Source organism: Primulina eburnea, chromosome 11, assembly GCF_022965805.1.
Source record: "Primulina eburnea isolate SZY01 chromosome 11, ASM2296580v1, whole genome shotgun sequence".
In the NCBI taxonomy this organism is placed as follows: domain Eukaryota; kingdom Viridiplantae; phylum Streptophyta; class Magnoliopsida; order Lamiales; family Gesneriaceae; genus Primulina; species Primulina eburnea.
In genome coordinates this window covers 15036107-15058154 of record NC_133111.1, presented here as the reverse complement: position 1 = coordinate 15058154, position 22048 = coordinate 15036107, and the positions used below count along the sequence as shown (strand labels likewise).

Genomic DNA, 22048 nt, shown 5'->3' with positions numbered 1-22048 from the left:
TATGTATGACATTATTTGGTGTTTTTGTATTTGCTACACTTTAATCATATGGTGGCCGAAATTTTCTACAAGAAAATCAAAATTTTTAACTTCCGTTGCGCTTCCGGTCACCGTAACCGATCCCCTTTCAAGTGGTATCCGAGCTATGGTTGCGATTTTGTGTAGCAACTACAAGATATTAAATTGAGATCGATTTCTAACCGCATGAGTGTAATTTTTTGCAACCAAAACCGAGGCATTTTGCGGGGTGTTTCGGGCAGCATGTTGCTGCCCGTTTCGGGCAGCTCGGGCTGCCCCATTTAAAAATAAAAAAATATATATTTTTGTTGCTGGAATCCGGCGACGGAGCTCCGGCGACGGCGATGACGACTAGGGTTTCCAAAAGTGTTTTGGATTATCAAAGTGTCATGGGCCCTGAGTTTTTGGGCCATTGGATGACTAACATATTTGTGAATTTTAAATGGGCCAAAATGTTTTTGGTGAAAAAATGAGTTTTTGGGCCCTTAAGTTTAAAATTACAAAAGGTTGCAAATATTTTCTCATGAAATAAATATTTTAAGTTGAACTTTAAATATTTATAGTAAATGATGATCTATAAGAAATTCGGTTATAAATAAATTAATTTGAAAGTAGACAAAGGTGTTTGTATACTTTGTTAATTTAGTTTATAATCGTGGCGGTTAGTGATTGGATCAAGATATAAATATTGGATCAATTAATTATTGTGATAATTAATTGATGGTGTATGATATGTGATATTATGCATGAAGGATGATCAAAAGCCCAAGCCCAATTTGCTAGGTGTATGCTAGGATATTTTGTGTTGAATGTTTGTAATAATTATCAATTTATAAAGTGGGCTTGGTTTATGGCCCGTTCCCACCCCCATGAGATGTATCCCTATTTGCCATGGATATTTATTTGTAAATATAGTATAGTGGATGATCAAGATTGGAAGATGGTGGCCATGATGATTATGAAGATCGAAGACATGTAAATATTGGAAGCTTATGTAATAGTTGCATTTGCATCCCGTGCATTTCCCTAGGATTGGACCTAGGCCCGTGTTTAGCTCACACGGTCCGTTAGTATTGGGGCGTTTGATCATCCTTGTTTGTTTACTGTTTATAATATATGCATGATATGTTATAAATAATGAGTATGTGCGTTATAATTATAATAATAACAAAGTTGCATGAATCCGGCAAACATACGATCAAACATGCGAGCTTTTAAAATAAAATTAACGATGAGACCTTTCGAAATTAAAAACCCTCATTTTGAATAAGATTCAAAATTAATATCAAACCCGAAAAGGGGAATTATAAATTTGTTTATAATTTCCTTGTCTTCCATCGACAATGAGTGCATGATGAACGATACCCGTACTCGGGGCTCATTATTGGGGGAGCTCTGGGTGCCGGAAAGTTGTGACATCCATTGACATGGTGATGTGAACTACGTGGAACTCCCATGATTTCGGCTCATATTATTGGGGGAACTCATGGGGACCGTCCATTAAGATTCAACATCGATGGGTAAGGCTTGACGCGTGAAGATGAACGACGTCATATTATTGGGTCCTAATCAAACGTGAGACAAAAGTTTACGTAGAGGGTTGCATTGTGATGCAATTGGAAACTACCTTTTAGGAATTGTGATTGGCTGATATTATTCGGGATCATAATTCGCTAATTGGACCTTACGTACCTACTGAGGAAAGGAGTTTCCCGTTTTCACTAGAGAGTAGTGAAAGATGTCAAAACAGTGGGAGCAAATATTTATGAAGTAAAAGTCCAAACTTCATATCTTACTAAATATTTTAAAATAGTCATCAACATTTATCTGTTTTTACTTTTCAGTAAAAATTGACAATGTCTTCGATTCGCAATCCGATATCCGTAATACTCGACAAACACATATTAACCGGACCTAATTACCTCACTTGGCTAAGAAACCTAAAAATCGTCTTGAATTCGGAAAGGGTAGCATATACACTGACTGAGTAGCCCCCTGTTGAGGCTCCGACTGACTGCACTCCTGAGGAATTGCAGGCTTATAAGGAATGGTGTGACCCTGACTTGATAGCCAGGTGTTATATCCTGACTTCTATGAATGATGAGCTGCAGAGGCGTTTTAAGGATGCAAAGAGTGCTGCTGACATTCATTTGCATCTCAAGGAGCTTTTTGGTGAGCAAACACGGCCTCTTAGGCATGCTACTGTCAAGGAACTAATCACTTTGCGCATGCGAGATGGGGCCTCGGTCCATGAGCATGGCCTGAAGTTGATTGGGCTCGTGGACAAGCTCGTTGGCATGGAACATTTACAAGAATGAATGTTTGAATGGTACTAGAGAGAACTTGAAAACGATCTCTATAACTTAAAATTGAAAGATATTCAACTAAATGTCCATTTAAAGGCAGACACCATATGAGATATGGATGGGTAAGCCTCCCAAATATTCTTATCTTAGAATATGGGGAGCCCTGCTTATGTGAAGCAGGTAGTGGGAGATAAATTGGATAGTCGATCCATTTTATGTTTCTTTGTGGGATATCCAAGGAATTCGGTTGGATACTACTTCTATCATCCCCAAGAAACAAAGGTGTTTGTTTCTAGGAATGCAACCTTTTTGGAAATATATAACATTTCTATTGGCAATAGGAGATAAAGCTCCTAGAGATAATAGAACTCGAAGAGATTCGAGAGACACCCACAATTATATAACCCACACCCGAAGAGCCAAATAAGGAGATACAAGCTCCTAGAAGATCCGAGAGAGTCTCGAGACCACCTATGAGGTATGGTCTGCTTCTTGAAGAGGGCCATGATGAGCCTAACCATGGAAATGATCCAAGGACCTTCAAGGATGCATTATCTGATGTCGATTTATCCAAGTGGCTTGAAGCGATGGAATCTGAGATGAATTCCATGCATTCGAACCAAGTGTGGAATCTCGTGGATCCACCTGAGGGAATTGTTCCCATAGGGTGTAAATGGATTTACAAGAGGAAACTTGAGGGCGGATGGGACGGTATTGACCTTCAAGGCGCGATTGGTGGCAAAAGGATATAATCAAAGACAGGGAGTTGACCTTGAGGAAACCTTTTCACCAGTTGCAATGTTCAAGTCTATAAGGATATTGCTAGCCATAACTGCATGGTATGACTATGAGATATGGCAGATGGATGTCAAGACAGCCTTTCTTAATGGGGATATTAAGGAAGAGATTTACATGTCTCAAACCTGGAGGGTTTACATCTATCGGAAGTGAGCGTATGGTATGCAAACTTCAAAGATCTATTATGGTCTAAAGTAGGCATCTAGGAGTTGGAACCTCAGATTCGACAGTACAATCAAAGAGTTTGGTTTTGATAAGAATCCTGAGGAACCCTGTGTGTATAAGAAGGTCAGTGGGAGTGTTGTGACATTCCTGGTGTTTATGTTGATGACATTCTAATCATTGGGAATGATGTAGGAATGTTGCAATCAACTAAAATATGGTTATCAAGTAAGTTCTCGATACAGGACTTGGGCGAAGCATCTTTTGTATTGGGAATATAGATCTATAGAGATAGATCAAGAAGATTGCTTGGTCTCACACAGCCCACATACATTGATACCATCGTGAAGCGGTTCTCGATGGATGAGTCCAAGAGAGGACATCTACCAATGTGTCATGGCGTGTCCCTATCCAAGTCTATGTCTCCCAAGACTGATGCAGAGATAGCGGCGATGACAAGCATTCCTTATGCATCTGCGATTGGTAGCATCATGTATGAGATGATATCTACACGTCCTGACGTGGCTTTTGCACTAAGTGTAGTGATTAGATATCAATCGAACCCTGGTCTTCCACACTTGAAAGCTGTGAAAGACATCCTCAAGTAGTTGAGAAGGACCAATAAATTGTTCTTGGTCTATGGGGTGGAGAACTGAAATTGGAAGGCTATACCGACTCTGGCTTCCAAAGCGATATCGATGACTCGAAGTCAACCTCTGGGTTTGTATTCATGCTCAATGGTGCTGCTGTCTCTTAGAAGAGTTCCAAGCAAGATAATACTACGGATTCCAGCATAGAGGCCGAATACATTGTTGCATCAGATGCAGCAAGGGAGGCTGTTTGGATAAGTAATTTCATCCAAAAGTTGGACGTCATTCCTAATGGAGTTGCTCCTCTCTCGGTGTTGTGTGACAACACGAGAGCTTTAGCTCAAGCAAAGGAGCCAAGGTCTCATCAGAAGTCCAAACATATATTGAGAAAGTACCACAACCTTGGAGAGATTGTGGAAAGAGGAAGAAGTGTTTTTTGACATAATCGGCTCCGCAGATAATGTTGCTGATCCACTAGCTAAGCCTATACCTGGACCATTATTCGAGATGCATCGCGAATCAATGGGTTTGAAGCATATGGGTAGTTGGATCTAGTGCAAGTGGGAGATTGTTAGAGTAGGTGCCCGTCGAGCAAAGTGTTGGCCGAGTGTTCACAATGAAACTCTATGTATAAGCAATCTTTATTTTAATAATATTTGAAATTATTGTTTTGGCACTTCTTTATCTATATACTCATGCTAGTTGCATAGATAAAGCCCTTGAATATACAAATAGTAGAAAGAATATGAGATGCTCATATGATGAGTATCATGAAACTCATATTTGGAATACTGTATATTTTAAACGGTTCCTAGTCGATTCAGCCGCCGCTAAGAAGGATATAGGCCGCTAGAGTTAGAGACTAGTATCTGCGATGTGAAAATCATGTTTCATTGGTAGGGGACATTGTGATGTCCGAGCATGCAGATAGGTGCTCCTGGTAGAGTGCACTGAACAACCCTCCATAAAAGGACTTTCCAAGTGGTTCTCACTTATCGAGTGGAAACGTCCTAGTTTATGCTTGTAAACCATGACTCCTTATGACCCGGGACAACATTGAGACTCTATGTGCTAGAATTACACTTTGACTTGTTTACCGACTCTCATGGGGTCATCAGGTGGCAAGGTTGGGTATTTTGTCGAAACATATAGGAGTCGATGCATTGTAGTCGGAGATTCACCGCTTACCTTCGGGTATGGATATCCTATGTGTTATCATGTGTATGTAGGTTGAAATCTCTGATCAGAGTATGTGGTAATTATGAAAGGGGTTTCATAGATTACACTATCGATGCAACTACGACATGACACATAGTATCGATTCATTGACAACTCTCGATAAACCAATGGTTGTCGAATCGATCGGGATATATGATTTGAAGGGACCATACTGTACGCTAACCATAATTGAATGGTTCTTGCAGGCACTATCATTTGATACCTAGGGAATCATGTAAGCGATGCTGCTAGGCGTTTAACATGATTGGTTGGGTACTATCAGACTTGAGTTCTGACGTTCTTGTTATCAAGGAGTTGATGAGTAAGAATGGAGCAGTTGGGGTATGCTCATATAAGGACATGTTTAGTCCGAATCACATGGAGATGTGAACCCACGGCTAGTTGTATCAATGAACCATTGAGGGCCACTCAAGTACTAGCTTTCTAGATCCCGTTGAGAAGAAAAATAGTTCAATGTGTTGAACGGCTTATAAAGGAGTTTATAAGCGTAAGGAAAATTAGAAGTATGACTTCTATAAAGGAGAAATTAGTTCAATGTGTTGAACGGCTTATAAATGAGTTTATAAGAAAAAATAGAAGTATGACTTCTATGAGAGAAATGTAAATTTTAATTTATGAATGTGTTCCTAAATTAAAAGTTGGCTAAGTGAATAATGTATTTGAAAATTGTGATTTTCATAAACATTATTACAGACTAAATTAAATTAATTCAAGTGTTGAATTAATTAAACACTAGTGGACCTAGTAGAGTTCAAATAATTAAATTAATTCAAGTGTTGAATTAATTAAATTATATTGAGTCTTGTAGAGCTCAATTTAAATAAATTATTTAACTAGTGGACTTGAGTAAATTCAAGTAATGTTTAATTAGTCTCAAAATATTTGAGATAATTAAATTTAGTCCATGGTTTTTAATTGTTAAAAACACCATATAATATTGCATGCATGGGAGGTGAAGAGTTGGAGACAAATTTTTCAAATATCAAGGCTTGGCATGCTAGTTTTGCTTTAGCTTTTTGCAAGTCCAAGACAAGTCTCCCTTCCCCCATTTTCAACTTACCTTGGCCGAAATTATGATGGGAATTCTCTCCAAGTTTTTCTCTCAATTTCTTCTTCAAGTGTTGAGCAAGAAATATTCTTCTCTTTGAAAAATCCTCTGAAATTTCTAGTGCAAATTAAGAGGGGATCTACCTAGTTGGTGGTGGGCTTAATAGTTGAGCAAGGAGTGCTCAAAGGAAGCTTGAAGATAGTTTCTACCATTGAAGAGCTAAGGTGTTTACACCGTAGTTGGAGCCATACACCAATCCTTGTGATTGATAGGTACATTTCTTAACACACTGTGAATGTCATTTTGTGTTTATTGTATTTGCTACACAAAAATCATGGTGGCCGAAAATTCCTTGATGAAAAACCAAAATTTTAAACTTCCGTTGCGCTTCCGGTCACCGTAACCGATCCCCTTTCAGTTAGTACATTCAAATTGTCGAAATCTCCCCCTTAAAAACTGAATCAAAAATATTTTGAATGCAAAAGAAAAAACCCTCTTTTAAAACTGAGTAGAAAGAAAGGGAGAATTTAAAACCGTATTTATCCGTTGACTGAGAGAGTAACTGTTTTTTTTAATACATACTTTCAGTTAAAAAGAACGCTCCCCCTCAGGAACTGAATAAAAGCCCGTATTTGAGAATTATTTAATTTTTCATTCAATCATTCAAGCATCATAGGCAAGATAACTGAAAATATATATTCAATCACAAAGACACATATCTGAATAATCATGATGTTTTATTTGAATAAACTTCCATGTATTTACATATGAGTACATACATCAGTTGGAAAAGGAAAAACTGCTACAACAATAGCATATTCTAAATAACATCATATATCAGTTGGTTTTTGTGACAGAACTGGATATACCATCAGCTGGTTTTCTTGACTGTTGCATCAGTTGTGAGTTCAATTTGCTAGAGAAACGAGTAAAACTGCTTTGAACTTGTCCTCTGTGCTTACCCAACTGGTCGAGCAGACTCTGACTAGGCTCACGTGAAGTTCAGCTGGTGATTAAATCAGCCAACATCCTAACATAGATGTGTTTCGTCTGAAGAACAACTGACTTGGTAGGTTTACAACTGATTTTTTGTTCAGTGAGCAATTCAGCTGTTCCTCTTTGCAGATGTTCCTTAGTCCCCTGCCAGCTGATTAAAAGCTCCGAAGTTAGGAAATTGGAGAAGTGGCTATAACGAAAATTACAGGACCAATCCTCTCAGCTCCTTACCAAAGAGCGACATATAAATATTTTTAAATAGATTTGAAAATCGTATAAAATATTTTCAAATAGCCTTTGACACTATTTTAGAGTAATACTTTTTAAAATGCAGTTTTCTTCAAATGTTCTTCTTAGAACAACCCGCTCTGATACCAATTGATGGATCGTGTGTGCTAGCGCCTTCGAAGGCATTTCGCACACAACAGTCTTCAATGAGCTTCAAAAGCTCATGTTCTAAGAATATTAACACCGATGAATTAAATCGAGTTTGTTTTTAAATCAAGCGGAAGAAACTCGAAGTAATCCTTCGTAAAGAAAACTGAAATGTTAGAAAATATTTTAATTTATATAAACTGACTAACTGAAAGAACACATATTAGTTTTTGCATTCTTGTATTTCATTTATAGTAACAACTGAACACACGAACACTCTAACTAATCAAAACAATTTTAAAAATGATAGTTAATCAGTTAAATACACAAGATATATTTATGGATGTTCGGAAACTTCAACTGCTCCTACGTCACCCCATCTATCTCCACGGATAGGATCCACTAGAAGACTTTGATTTATACAACTACGTGTACAAGCCCACTCAGCCAGGACTATCCACTGCCTAAACTCAACTCCTAGCTACGACTGAAAACAGCAACTTCCAGTCAACACTTGTTTAATGTCTATGTGAGAAAGACTATAAACACAAGTTCAAAGTCTTTGTGCAAGACTGTTTTGGGTTGTTTTGAGAGTAAGTATGTGTGTGAGAACTGAACAAAAATGTTCTCACACACTGAGGAAAAGTGGCTTTTAAACTAAGCTGATACAACGATGAAGAGTTCCCTCTGGGCTTAACTGCTTCTGAAAGCTGATAATCAACTGACGTGCCCTTTTCTCTCTAGTATTCTATATGTGCTCTCTACTTCTTCGAGTCTTTACCGATCTTCTCTTTATATAGATGGAAGAAGCTGATCGTACAGTGATACTCATTTATTGTATTCGTTGCATTTGAATCGACTTCTTGGACTTAGTGTCTCGTCTTTTTGACTGTCTTTCTGAAACGTTTTGTCTTTAATTCTCTGATGCAACGTCCATTATTGTCCTTTGACTGGATAATGGCTTTGTACCTTCTCGAACAGCTAGAATCCACTTGAAAGATTTTATCTTCATCTATAACTGAAAGATTCTAACTGATGCTTCGAATTGGTCAGTTTGAACTGATCTTTCAGTTGGGCTGGTGAAATCAGTTGACTCGTCAGTTGAACTAATTTCACACTCGTTCAGTTGGACTGATCAGTTGGATTTCTTCATCAGTTGAACACTCCTTTGGCTGGCCAGGCTTCTGAGGTTTTCCTGCTGAATCACCTATCAACTGGTCAATCAGCTGTACTGCTCAAATGATGTAGCCAGTTAGACTGATTCATTTTTTGCGATCAGTTGGGTATTCAGTTTCGCTAAGTAAACATCTCGTGAGTGATCCTAGATGTTGCATAACTAAAGTAGATCATTAGTAACACAATTAACAAATTTTTTTATCATCAAAATCGAGATTGTGAACTTGAAAAGTTCCAACAAATAGCCTCTGGCGGGATTTGTCTGTCATTTTCTCTGTGTTCAGCCATTGCTTGTATCTGTTCTCTTCTTGCTTTTCTTAATCTTCTTGCAGTTTTTTCGATCTCCGGATCAAAGATAAGCGAGTCATAGTTTTGCGATCTTAGCATGCACTGTCAAGCAGAAAAAAAATGAAAAACTCAATCAATATAAAATAAAACAAAACATAAAAGCTCTATTAAAATCTAGACTAATTGGTAACAATACTGATATCAATTCAAATTTGACACTCCCCGGCAACGGCGTCAAATACTTGTTGCGTGTTTTCTTGATTGCTCGCAAGCGCACGACATCAAGTTATAGTAAAATGCAATTTTGAGCACAAGTGTCGATCCCACAAGGAGTGTGTATAAAAAATATATATCAGTTCTTGTAATTAAAATAGTCTCAATTTTATTTAGAATAATCAATTAGAAGGTTGGTTTGCTGGATCGAATTAATTGAGAACAAAGAATTAATCTCATCACCGAATTGAGAAATAACAATAAGAGAAAGTATCTAGAGAAATGATTTCACCAAGTTTCCACGACAATTATTGCCAGTTAAATTTATATTCCTGAATTCCATTATTTAATGGCTAAGAACACTTAATTATTTTATTCTCCCTTTCCCAAGTGACGAATAAACTGTACCAATCAACCTTCGATTCTAATAATCATAGTTAAAATCTAGGTTTCATTACCTAAGCCTCGCTTAAGTTATACGCCTTCCAAACGCTATAAACATTCAACGATGTGTTTCTACTGATCTATAATCCTAGTCCGTCTCTCGAGTTATAGAATTAATCAAACAACATACAGTTTATGGCCAGTAAATTGCAGTGAAATAAACACAGATAACACAATTAAACAAGAGCTGAATTCAATCAAATAAACTACTGAATAAAATCATCGTATCAACAAAGCTACATAATTCTCTAGACTAGAAAATTAGTTATCACGAAATCCAAGCGAAAACAATACATATTCAACGTTTTAGACATCGCAAAACAGTAAAATAAAGAAGCGGAAGAAGAGATGACAAATCAAAAGTGGCATCTCCGTCCCCTGATTCGTTGTTCTTCGTCTTCGTGATCTCTCTTCGTCCGTCTTTCCCGGTTGTGCGTGTGTTCTGCAGCTCCCGTGTGTCAATTTCTCTCCCGGCAGCTGATCCCTTTTCTGACCTAAGATTCGCACATTTATAATTTCATGTACGCAAGGCACGTGCGGTTGCACGTGAAGTCGCGCGGTCGCGCACGAGCTTCTGCCTTGGCTGCGTGTCTGCGCACACGCAACTGCACGTGAAATGGCGGGGCCGAGCGCGTGCCTCTGGGTCGTGCTTCATCTGTACGCGTGCGGCTGCGCGTGAAGTCGCGCGGCCACGCGTGCCTCTCGGGTCGATGACTTGCGTGTATGTGCGTGCGGCTGCACGTGAAATAGCACGGCCGCGCGCACACCTCTGTCCGTGGGAGTGCTCTCGGCTGCGCACTAATCTGTTTTCTTAGTCCGCTTGGTTTCGTGCCCACTATTTTCTCCATTCCTGAAATGACAACAAAAACAAACCCAAAACGCATAATTCTGTTCGAAACAAGCATAATTCACATTGGATTCTAATATAAATTAAGTGAAAATCTTGCACTTATCAAGCACAAAGTGGATCTACTATCCAATTTGTCTCCCACTGTCTGCTTCACGTAAGCAGGACATCCCCATATTCTCATGTAAGAATATTTGGGAGTTTTTCCCATCCATATCTCATATGGTGTTTTATCCATTGCTTCAGTATGAACATTATTCAACAACATTGCCGCAGTTTCAAGCGCAAAGCCCCAAAACGATATAGGCAATTCAGTGAATCCCATCATAGATCAAACCATGTCCATCAAGGTTCAATTTCGACGTTCAGAAACACCATTCAATTGTGGTGTTGCTGGTGGAGTCCACTTTGAGAGAATCTCATTCTCTTTTAGATAACCCAAAAAATCAGCACTTAAGTATTCTCCACGTTGATCAGATCGAAGTGCCTTAATACTTCTTTCCAGCTGATTTTCTACTTCAGATCTGAAATCTTTGAACTTTTCAAATGCTTCATATTTTTGTTTCATCAAATAAACGTACTCGTACCTCTAATGGTCATTAGTAAAGGTAATGAAGTAGGAATGCCCAAATTTTGTGCTAACACTTAGCGGGCCACAAACGTCCATGTGGATCAAATCCAGTAGACCATGCGCACGTTTCACGTTTCCATTGAATGGAGTTTTATTCATTTTTTCTTTTAGACAGGACTCACAAGTTGGTAGAGAATTTATGTCTGACAAGTCAAACATTCCTTCTCCCACTAGCTTGTGCATCCTTCTTTGGGAAATATGACCTAGTCTAGGGAAATATGACCTAGTCTAGCGTGTCATATTTGTGCAGGATTTGGATCTTCTATTTTTCTTTTGTTTGTTGTTGTTTTTGTATGCGCTTGGATATTGTTTAACGGAATATCTTTTAATTTTAAGTTATAGAGATCGTTTGTTAATTCTGCAGTTCTAATCAAACATTCATTCTTGTATAAATTGCAAACACCTTTAGCAAAAACACAAGAATAACCATCCCTATCAAGCATAGAAATAGAAATAATGTTTTTAATCAATTCAGGAACAAATAAAATGTCTCTCAAAAATAACTTAAAATTATTATCCAAAATTAAAGTAACGTCTCCAATGGCAGTGGCAGCAACTCTTGCTCCATTTATTAGTCTTAGAAAGGTCTCGCCATCTCTAAGCCTCCTGCTTCTTCCCATCACCTGCAAATCATTGCATAGATGAGAACCACATCCGGTATCCAATACCCAAGAAAAAGAATTAGTAGAAACTTTAAATTCAGTATAAAGCATACCATGGCCAGAACGATTCTGGGCAAGATACTCCTCGCAATAACGCCTCCAATTTCCAGGCTTGTTGCAATGGAAACAGACTTGTTAGGCTTTGTAGGCCCCAGATTTGCTTTCTTGGATGGCTTTTTGTTGGGCTTGTTCTTTTTCAGAGGGGCAGAACGCTTCCTGCCTTTATTTGGGGCTCTCTTTTTCGTACCATACGAAGAACCCACTAGAAGAACATGCTTTTCCTTTTTAATTGTGGCATCATAATTAGTAAGCATATTGACCAACTCTTCAAGGGTGGCCTCAAGCTTGTTCATATTAAAATTAACCACAAATCCATCGAACGAGGCAGGCATAGACAACAAGAGAATATCAGTCGAGAGCTCACTAGACATAACCAAATCGAGTCCCACCAACTTCTCGATGAGCCCAATCATCCTAACACCATGCTCATGGACCGAAGTCCCCTATCGCAAGCGTGTAGTCATGAGTTCTTTAACAGTAGCATGTCTTTCTGAACGAGTTTGTACAACATACAATTCTTTCAGATGAAGGTGAATGTCAGCAACATTCACCGCCTCCTCGAACCTCCTCTGAAGTTCATTCGACATAGAAGCCAACATGTAGCTCTTAGCTTGAAGATCATGGTCCCACCATTTCTCAAGCTTAGCTAATTCAGTCCTACTGATATCAGGAGCCGCCTCCTTTGGTGGCTTATTATCAAGCACATACGCAATCCTTTCGGGGTTCAGAACAATCTTTAAATTTCGAAACCAGTCATGATAGTTAGGGCCAGTCAATTTGTTTTGATCGAGAATGATTGAAAGCGGGTTACGAGTAGTCATCGTAAATATACTGAAAATGAAAACGGATAATGGTTACTGATAATTTTAAAATAATTCTAAGATATAAAATATGAATTTCATTTTATAAATTTCCCTCCCACTATTTTGACATTTCCACCACCCTCTGATGAAAATGGGAAATCGTATTTCCTTAGTAGGCACGTAGAGTCCAATTAGCCAATTATAATCCCGAATAATATCAGCCAATTATAATTTCTAAAAGGTAGAATCCAATTGCATCCCTATGCAACCTCCGCGTGTTTTGCCTCACGTTTAATAAGGACCCAATAATATGACGTCGTTTATTTTCACGTGTCAAACCAACCCATCAATATTGAATTGTAGTGGACGGTCGTCATGAGTTCCCCCAATAATATGAGCCGAAGTCATGGGAGTTCCACTCAATTAACATCATATGTCCGGTGGAAGTCACATCTTTCCGGCGTACAGGCCTCCCCAATAATATGAGCCAGACATTATCCGTGGGTAGCGATCAACATGCAACCACGGTTGATGAAGGCAAGGAAAAATTAAACTCTTTTAATTTTTACTTTTTCGGTTTGATATAAATTTTGAATCATATTCAAAATGAGGGATTTTAATTTTAAAATTGTCTAAGCATTTTAATTTAAAATCGCGTGCCACGAGTTTGTATGTTTGCCGGATTCATGCAACTATATTATTTAATAATATACATACATGCATACTACTATATATCGCATATATCATAATATCACATTCAACAATAAATAAGGATGATCGATCGCCAACACTATTAGATCCATGTGATCCAAACATGGATCCAGGTCCAAAACCTAGGTGAATGCAGGGATGCAAATGCAACTATTACAAGAGCTTCCAATATTTTACATGTCTTCATCTTTGATCATCGAGCCCACCATCTTCCAGTCTTGATGTCCCACTATTTCTAATAATTACATTTAAATAGCCACAGCACATAAGGGATACATCTCATGGGGTGGGAAGGAGCCATAAATCAGACCCACTTTAATGATATCAAATATTAAAAAAAAAAACGAATAAAACAGTAAAATATCCTAACATACACCTAACACATTAGTCAAGGCTCTCGATCAACTTTCATGCATTTAATATCAAATATTAACATCAATTTAATTAAACAATTTAATTAATTGATAAATCATATATCTAATAATTATATCACTAATCACTACAATTATTAAAGAATTTAATAAATTATATAAACTCCTTTATTTAATTTCCAATTAAATCAATAATAATTGATTTCTAATTTTTAAGGTCCACGTAAACCACATGCATGCAATTATTAAATTTTCTTGTATTTTGATTAAATGTTTTAATTGCATTAATCAATTATGTTGTGCATAATTGCATGTTTAAAATATATTTTTCTACATGGTTGCATTAAAATGTAATTTTTAAAAGTTATTCGAGTTGCGATCGAGGAACAGGAGACCGATGGCTGAAAAATAGAAAATGGTTTTTATTAAATAGTTGTTTTTATTATTTAAAAATATGGGTGATGCTTTTTATTATTTTTGAAAATAAAGAGTTTTGAGGTGATTTTATACGCCGGGACGTAAATTTTATCGGTGTTGGATTTTCAACAAAAAATACGAACTTGTTGGCAACCCGGCTATTAAATTCACAAATTTATTTAAACAAAATTATTATCATATTTTAATTAAATCCTAATTAAACACTAATGGGCCTAATTATATGCTTAATGAGCTTACGCCTAATTAGTGATTAATTAGCTATTATTTAAAGTTAAACTCCACCCCATAATCCCTAGAAACACACGCCCACCTCCCCCAATATTACAATCAAAACTCTCCCCTTCCCCACAAACCACACCACACGTAAGTTTGCTAGGGAAGGCACTAAAAGATTGAGGAAAATTCAGCAAGCTTCTCCGCCGTCGTCCCTCGAATCGCCGCAACGTTTTCGTGCGTATTATACGCAAAGGCACGCCATAATTCTTTCTTTTCTCATCAATCACACCCGTATTATGTATTTAATTATGATTGGCATGAAAATCAAGTATCTCTTTTGTTATTTTCGTTTTTATGCATATACATGGGTTTAAAGCATGTTTGTGTGATCCAAAACTTGTGATAACTTTGCACAAAGGGGCTGCCATGATAGGGGCATCACAAGGGACGTTTTCCAGAAGATTTAGAGACCCATAGATGAAGGTTTAAGGGCTGGACAGTAGGGTGAAGGAGTTTGAACGAAAACTGCATATTATGCGGGGTTGCGCATGGTTATGGTGACGGGTTGCAAGGCTGGGCTCTTTTGGGACGTGGGGCCTGGTCCAGATGCTTGCTGAGGAGTCGGTCTAAGTCCTAGGAGGGTCGACCAGGTCCTGGACCAAGCGGTTAGGGGCTGGAACCGAAATAGGAGGAGTTAGAGTCCTATTAGGACTAGAACATCCATGCAGAAAAACCAGCAGCTGTAGGGGTGGGTTCCAGGGATTTTGTGGGCTTGAATTGAGTTCAATAAGGCTTAGTTATGTGTTAGGAAGCTTTGGTTAAAGTTTGGTAAGGTTTGGAGAAGTTTCGAGTCCATACGAGTCAAGATCGGGAAGTACGTCTAAGTTAAAAACGAATCAGGAAACGCCTAGTTTTAAGTTTTATAAAATTATGAAAAATTAGGTTTAAGCTTAAATAATTATTATAAGCCTAAGTTTTTAATTTGGGAATTTTATATTAAGGTTTGGTTTAATTCGGGATTAAAACACATTAATACGTTATATTTAAAGATTAATTTAAAAGTTCTCGATTTAAGTTAAATAAAAATATGAGAAAACTCATGTAGGCTTAAATAATTATTTGAGACATGTTAGTGTCAATGAAATTAATAAAATATCAAAAACGGGAAATTTTACGTCTAGGGGTAAAACGGTATTTTTACACCTAGAAATTAGTAAACGTCATGGCAGTGCCTTATATGCTGTTTTATATGCTAATATGATTATTTCAAATGTTTATGAATTTTTATGATGTTAAATGTTTACGGCATTTTATGATTTTTATATGTTAAAACGTTTATTTTAAATGTTTACGGATTTTTAATATGCTAAAATGTTTATGGATGTTTATGATTTTTAATATGTTAAGTTATAATTTTTAAATATCTATGATTTTTATGATATAAATATGTACATTTAAAAGACATGTTGCATGCTTGGTTTTAAAAAAAAAATGATATTATATGCATGTTTTATTAAGTGATGATAACATGTTGAAGGACGTGAAGAGATTGTGACTACTGCAATATGTTGGAAATATCGTGAGGGTTATGGTCCCAGTGGGAGCCTGACGATCGTGTTTCCGTTGATACGAATACGAATACGATGAATATGATTGGAGATGTCGTGAGGGGAGAAGGCCCCAGGGGGATCCCATTCATGGGAAAAGGCCCCAGAGGGAGCCCCGACGATCGTATTTCCAATGCCATGATATGTTAATACGTAGGCCAGGGCCCAGTTGACCGGTGAGAGTGTTGCTGGTGTCCCCCGTCGCCCAGTACTGTGGTTTTCTTTAGATGGATCCATCGCCAATACGTTTAAGAATACGAGTCACAATCACGATCTGAATTCAACAAACACGAACATGAACATGAATACGAATATGAATATGGATACGAATATGGACATGAATATGAATATGTTTAAGTGATATGTTTATGTCTTTTGAAAATGTTTTTATGCATCATGAAAATGTTGACGAAAACGTTTATGTTTAAAGTTTATGCATCTTCATGAAAACGCTATTTTAAGTACAAATATTTTTCACTGTTATATGTTAACTGTATTACGTATTACTCGTTATCAAGAATATGACGTGTTGAGTCTTTAGACTCACTAGGTGTGATTGATGCAGGTTATATTGGTTATGAATATGATAATGGAGATCTTGATGGTTGAGCTGACTGGACTGAAGGTGCACATAACCCGAGGACCGACGCTAGTTTTCCGCACTAGTTATGATTTATGATTTTTAAGTTATGTTAAAGATATTTTATGATTTTTATTTATGCTTTTGAGAGGTTTTTGAGATATTATAGTATGGGCTGTATTTCTCAATTATAAAGTTGGTTGTTTTATTCTAAAATGATGACAAAAATATTTTATAGTTCGGCCGATGCTAAGTGAGGTTTAAAAAAAAAAGAATTTCTAGCACGTTTTTAGAAAACGAATAGCAGACGTTTCATAATTAATTAGGCTATTCCAACTAATTTAATTAATTTAATCAAGGTCCATTAAAACTTTAATTATTTAGTATGCTGGACTTGTAGTCCTACAAGCACATTAAACATACGCCCCACCAATTTTAATTTAATATTTAATTAACTCAACTTTTGAACTTAATTAATTAAATTCATTATAAATTAAACGTTTGAATTTATTATTTAAATTATAAATTCAACTCCATGAATTTATATCACCTCCAAAATTTAATATCTAATAAACCCAACATTTGAGTTTAATAAATTAAATTCTCAAATTTTATAAATTCAACTCCTTGAATTTATTCTCTCAAAATTTAATTATCATAAATTCAACTCCTTGAATTTACTATATAATATAAATTCAACTTCTTGAATTTATTCTCTCAACGAGAACAAACGATCCAGTGCTTGTGTGACCCTCAATGGTTCAGGGATACAGCTAGCCATGGGTTCACAACTCTTTGTGTTTCAGGACATAATCTTTTATTCGGGTTTACCCTAGTTAGCCTCATTCTTTTCATCAACACCTTGATCAAGAATGTCAAAACTCATTTCTGATTGCACCCATCGGATCATGGTAAGAGCGTCTAGTAGCATCGCCCCATGATCCCCTAGGTATCACTGATAGTGCCTCCAAGAACCAGTCGATTATGATTAACGTACAGTACGGTCCCTTCAGCTCATATATCCCGATCGAATCTGCAACCATTGGTTCATCGAGGGTTGCATATTAATTCGGCAACTATGTGACAACTATAATAATGGCATCGCGTGTACTATTGGAGAACTCCTTCTCCAACGTACATCTCGTACTCTGCCCAGAGATTCCATGCACTATTATTTCATCATATCACATAGGATATCCACACCCGCAGGTGAGCGGTGAATCCCCGACTACAATGCACTGGCTCCTATATGTGTCGCAACTATACCCAACCTCGCCACTTGATGACTCTCCTCGAGCCGGTAAACGAGTCAAAGCACAGCCCTAGCATATAGAGCCTCAGTGTTGTCCCGGGTTGTAAGGAGTAATAGTGTACAATCATAACCACGGACTTATCCTCTCGATGAATGATAACCACTTGGAAAGTCCGAGGGATGGTTGTTCGGTATAATCATCATATGACTACCCATCTGTATGTTGGGACATCTCTATGCCCTTACCAAGAAACGCAGTACACAACATCACAGATGCTAGTCTCGAGCTCAAGCGACCTTTATCCATGTTTTAGGCGACTGAATCGACTATGAACGAATTTAGATCATACAGTGTTTACAAATGAGTTTCAACATCGAATTACGATTCATTTGTATTAAAGTATAATCAAGGTCTTTATCTATGTTGTTCACATGGGTATACAGATAAAGAAATAACAAACCAAGAAATAATGAATTATATTAAAATAAAGATTGTTCTCTACAACTGAGTCAATAAAATCCTTATTCAACAGTTGACTTGTAAGGCATCTACTCATACAGATACCATCCACCATAGTCCTTTGGCTGCCTGTTAGATTGGAGGAATCCTTCCAATTCAAATGAAGTTAAGGCCACAGGACGGGTATGTGTATTGTTTGTGAATATCTCCTCAAACTTTGATTCAATAAACCTTCAAAAATTAAATTAAAATATATTCCGATAATGAAATATATTCATTCGTATTATATAAAAATAGATATATTTTTTTTTATACCTTCCACCTTATCAATGTAATGCCCAAAAATTTATATCATGCTAATCTGCGATTATCGAGTTCGAGTTGATATAATTATAAAGGATCGTTTCGAGGCTTGAAATGTCATTGCATGTGTTATCGAATGTGCGAGAACAATATCTCTCGCGCACATGCGCGACGTGATGTGCGCACATGCACGAGGCGGGCAGAAAAACCTCGCACATATGCGCGGAGTGAGGGCGCGCATATGCGCGAGATGTGCGAGGAGCCAAGTCCATGTCTAGAGAACCTCGCGCATATGCGCGGAAGTGGTGCGCGCATATGCGCGAGTCATGAGAGAGTTCAAAATCATTTCCAGAGAACCTCGCGCATATGCGCGATGACGATGCGCGCATATGCGCGAGCTACCATGATGGTTATTGTCGAGACCAGTAGGTCTCGCGCATATGCGCCGATGTAGGTCGCGCATATGCGCGAGACATGTTGGATCAAAAATGAAGCCACGTTCATTTCTCATGCAATGTATATATATATATATATATATATATAAACAAGCCTTTCTTCTCAGATGCGATGGCAGAAAGAAAAGAATTCCAGAGTAAAGTTTAGCTTCTTTGCACTTCAAGTTTCAATCGTGCAAAATCCGTCCGTCCGAATTGTAATCTAACTTCAGTACTGTGATCCTATCGTTGACAGCTACTACAGGCCATAAGTTTTATTGATTTCTGATATCATTTGAAATTATGCTATTGTCAGAATTGAATATGATTCATATATGGTGATCTTGACATGTTAGACATCGTAGAATCGAAGTCAGGTTGAAAAACAGATTGATTATGGAATTGTTATAGTTTTTCAGATTTTATTGATTGCTATTGGACATATTTGAATTATGAATTGATTACAGATTGTATTGGATATGGGTTATAGATTGTAATTGATATATGTTGATGTGGTATTGACAGGGATATCGAGATTGTTCCGTTATGCCGTTGATTTTGAGTTAGATTCAGATTGATCAGATTCAATGTTGAATTGGGAATGGAATATTGATATTATTATTCTCGATATGTCATTTCAGATTGATAGAGACAGTCTTGAATTCAGAACTTCCAATTCGTCAAACCGAGATTACGAAAGAAAGGTATAAGTCAATGTGGTACCGGGAGAACGACTCGAGTAGGATATACTTGAGTTTCTCTAAATCACTTACTTATTGTTATTATATGCATTGATTTGAATTGATATGCTTGTTCTATTGATTTATAGAAAGCAGGTATTAGACGAGTATTAGATGAGTAATCTTGTGACATAAGTGCCGATAGTGATGGAATCGTCACTGGCACATTGCACATTGTCACAAGATAGTGAATTTGCGATAGGGCCAAAGTCTGTGACGGATAGGTAAAGACACCGGATGTTTGGTTATATAGAAGTGGATAGAATTGGAGTTTCTTCTATTACTGATATTCGATATAGGAATGCCAACGTCTGGAAACCGGGATCCCTAGACTACGATTGAGTCTATTCTGAGACGTGGAGTCACGTGTCTGATTGACAATTTTATATTGATTATGTTTTCAGATTTTGATACATATTACCGATATCTGTTTCATGCTTTATACTGATTATATGATTGCATATTCGTTGATTTATACTGGGATGTATTTCTCACCGGAGTTATCCGGCTGTTGTGGTGTTTGTATGTGTGCATGGCAACAGGTGGGACAGTTTCAGGGTTGAGGAGATAAAGGGAGATCGTGATTAGAGTGGAAACTACGGACTTGGATTTAGATAGGGTTTGAACACTTGAATTATAGTTGTTAAACTTTAGTTTTAAAAAGATTGTATATTGTACAGGATCTGTACTTTGTTTTCGATGTATATAATCGAATGAATTCCCTTATGTTCGACACTTGATATTTGTATAAAAAAATTTAGACCCTGTTTATTGTAATTGATTAAATTGTCTCATTATGATTAAAAATATGATTAGCGTCCGGGTCCCCACAATCAAAGACACCGGAATCACTTGTATGTTTGGCAAAGTTGATATTTTGAATCTCTATTGGGAAATCTTTGGAAAAAGGTTCCCTACATTCACATATTTAAATCTAAATATTAGTAATTATTTTAAATAATATAATATTTATATTATTAAATGTGAGGTCTTAGAATAACTATTTTTGGTTTCAAAATCATATAATCTTTTCCAAAAAAGTATGAAGTGAACAATAGTAAAATTAAAACTAAATGTAAAATTTAGTGGGAAATTTTATTTTAATATTATTATATGTGTATTCTTAAATTCATAAATTATATGAAAATTCGTGTATATTTATATTATATTATTAAATATGAGGCCCTGAAATAACTATTTTTGGTTTCAAAATCATATAATGTTTTCCAAAAAATATGACAATATTCAGATTAAATGTAAACTTTAGTGGGAAATTTTATTTTGATATTATTATATGCGTATTCTTCAATTTATAAATTATATGAAAATTCGTATATACGAGATCTTGTAAGTATCAATTAAATTAGGATTTTTATTGTATAAAATTATTTCAATAATATACGTAATAATGTTATATAAAATGAATTGACATAAAGTGATAAACGTTGAATTAAACTAAAAGATCAAGGGATAAAACTATACAGTTCTTGTTTTCCCACTCAGTCCAACGTTAATGAATATGGTGGCAATATATGATAACAAAATCCCACTTCCAATTGCTGGAAAACCTGAAAAAATATGAACATTGATTTTTTTTTTTAATGTAAAAAAGAAAAAATATTTAATCTTTAAACAAAATTAACCCTCAATTTGGAAACAATATAAAATTGTATTTAGATATGAAATTACAACTTCATTTCGTATGTTTGATCAAAAATTTTAAAAAAAATAATCATTCATTAAAATCATTTACAAATACCTTCTACATTGCTACTTCTGACAAATCCAACCAATTTCGAAAGAATTTAAATTAGTTTATGAAAATCCCTCCAAATAGTAATTACATTTTTTTAATAAACCTAAGCTCTGTAAATAAAAAAAAAATTGACTAGAAATTCACCTTGAAAAGTATCTGCGGGATAAATAATCCCATCATGATTTTGATCAAAGAAAGAAACATGCCTCTGCAGAACATTCAAATTGGTGGCCGCCATTGCTGCACCCATGCAAAAAAGAAATAAAATAAAAAAAATGCAAATAATAATAATTACAAATACAAATACTAATTCAAGAAGTTGTTTACTTTTTCTTGTTTGTGTCGGTTTACCAACACTTCCAAAATTAACTGGGATTTATATAAAAATCGTGGAGTGGACGCGGCAGATTTTAGGAATTAATCATGGGATCGTATGGAGATATTTTAGGAATATTATTTATGTTAATTGAAAATTTTCGCCATTAAATACAATTTCGCCAAAATGTATTCTCTTCAAAATTACG

The 22048-nt window shown here is 36.4% G+C and overlaps 1 protein-coding gene across 1 annotated transcript in view; it reads right to left on the bottom strand.

Moving 5' to 3' along the window:
* LOC140805422 (probable peroxygenase 4) overlaps positions 1-21762 on the bottom strand; it is a 61823-nt gene extending 40061 nt beyond the window's left edge. The window contains exons 1-4 of the mRNA XM_073161693.1: positions 21669-21762; positions 21250-21336; positions 20594-20683; positions 18397-18526 (exon numbers count right to left, since the gene is read on the bottom strand). Of these exons, the coding sequence (XP_073017794.1) occupies positions 18397-18526; positions 20594-20683; positions 21250-21336; positions 21669-21762 (401 nt within the window). The remainder of the gene's footprint in view (positions 1-18396; positions 18527-20593; positions 20684-21249; positions 21337-21668) is intronic.
* Between the last annotated feature and the right edge of the window lie 286 nt (positions 21763-22048).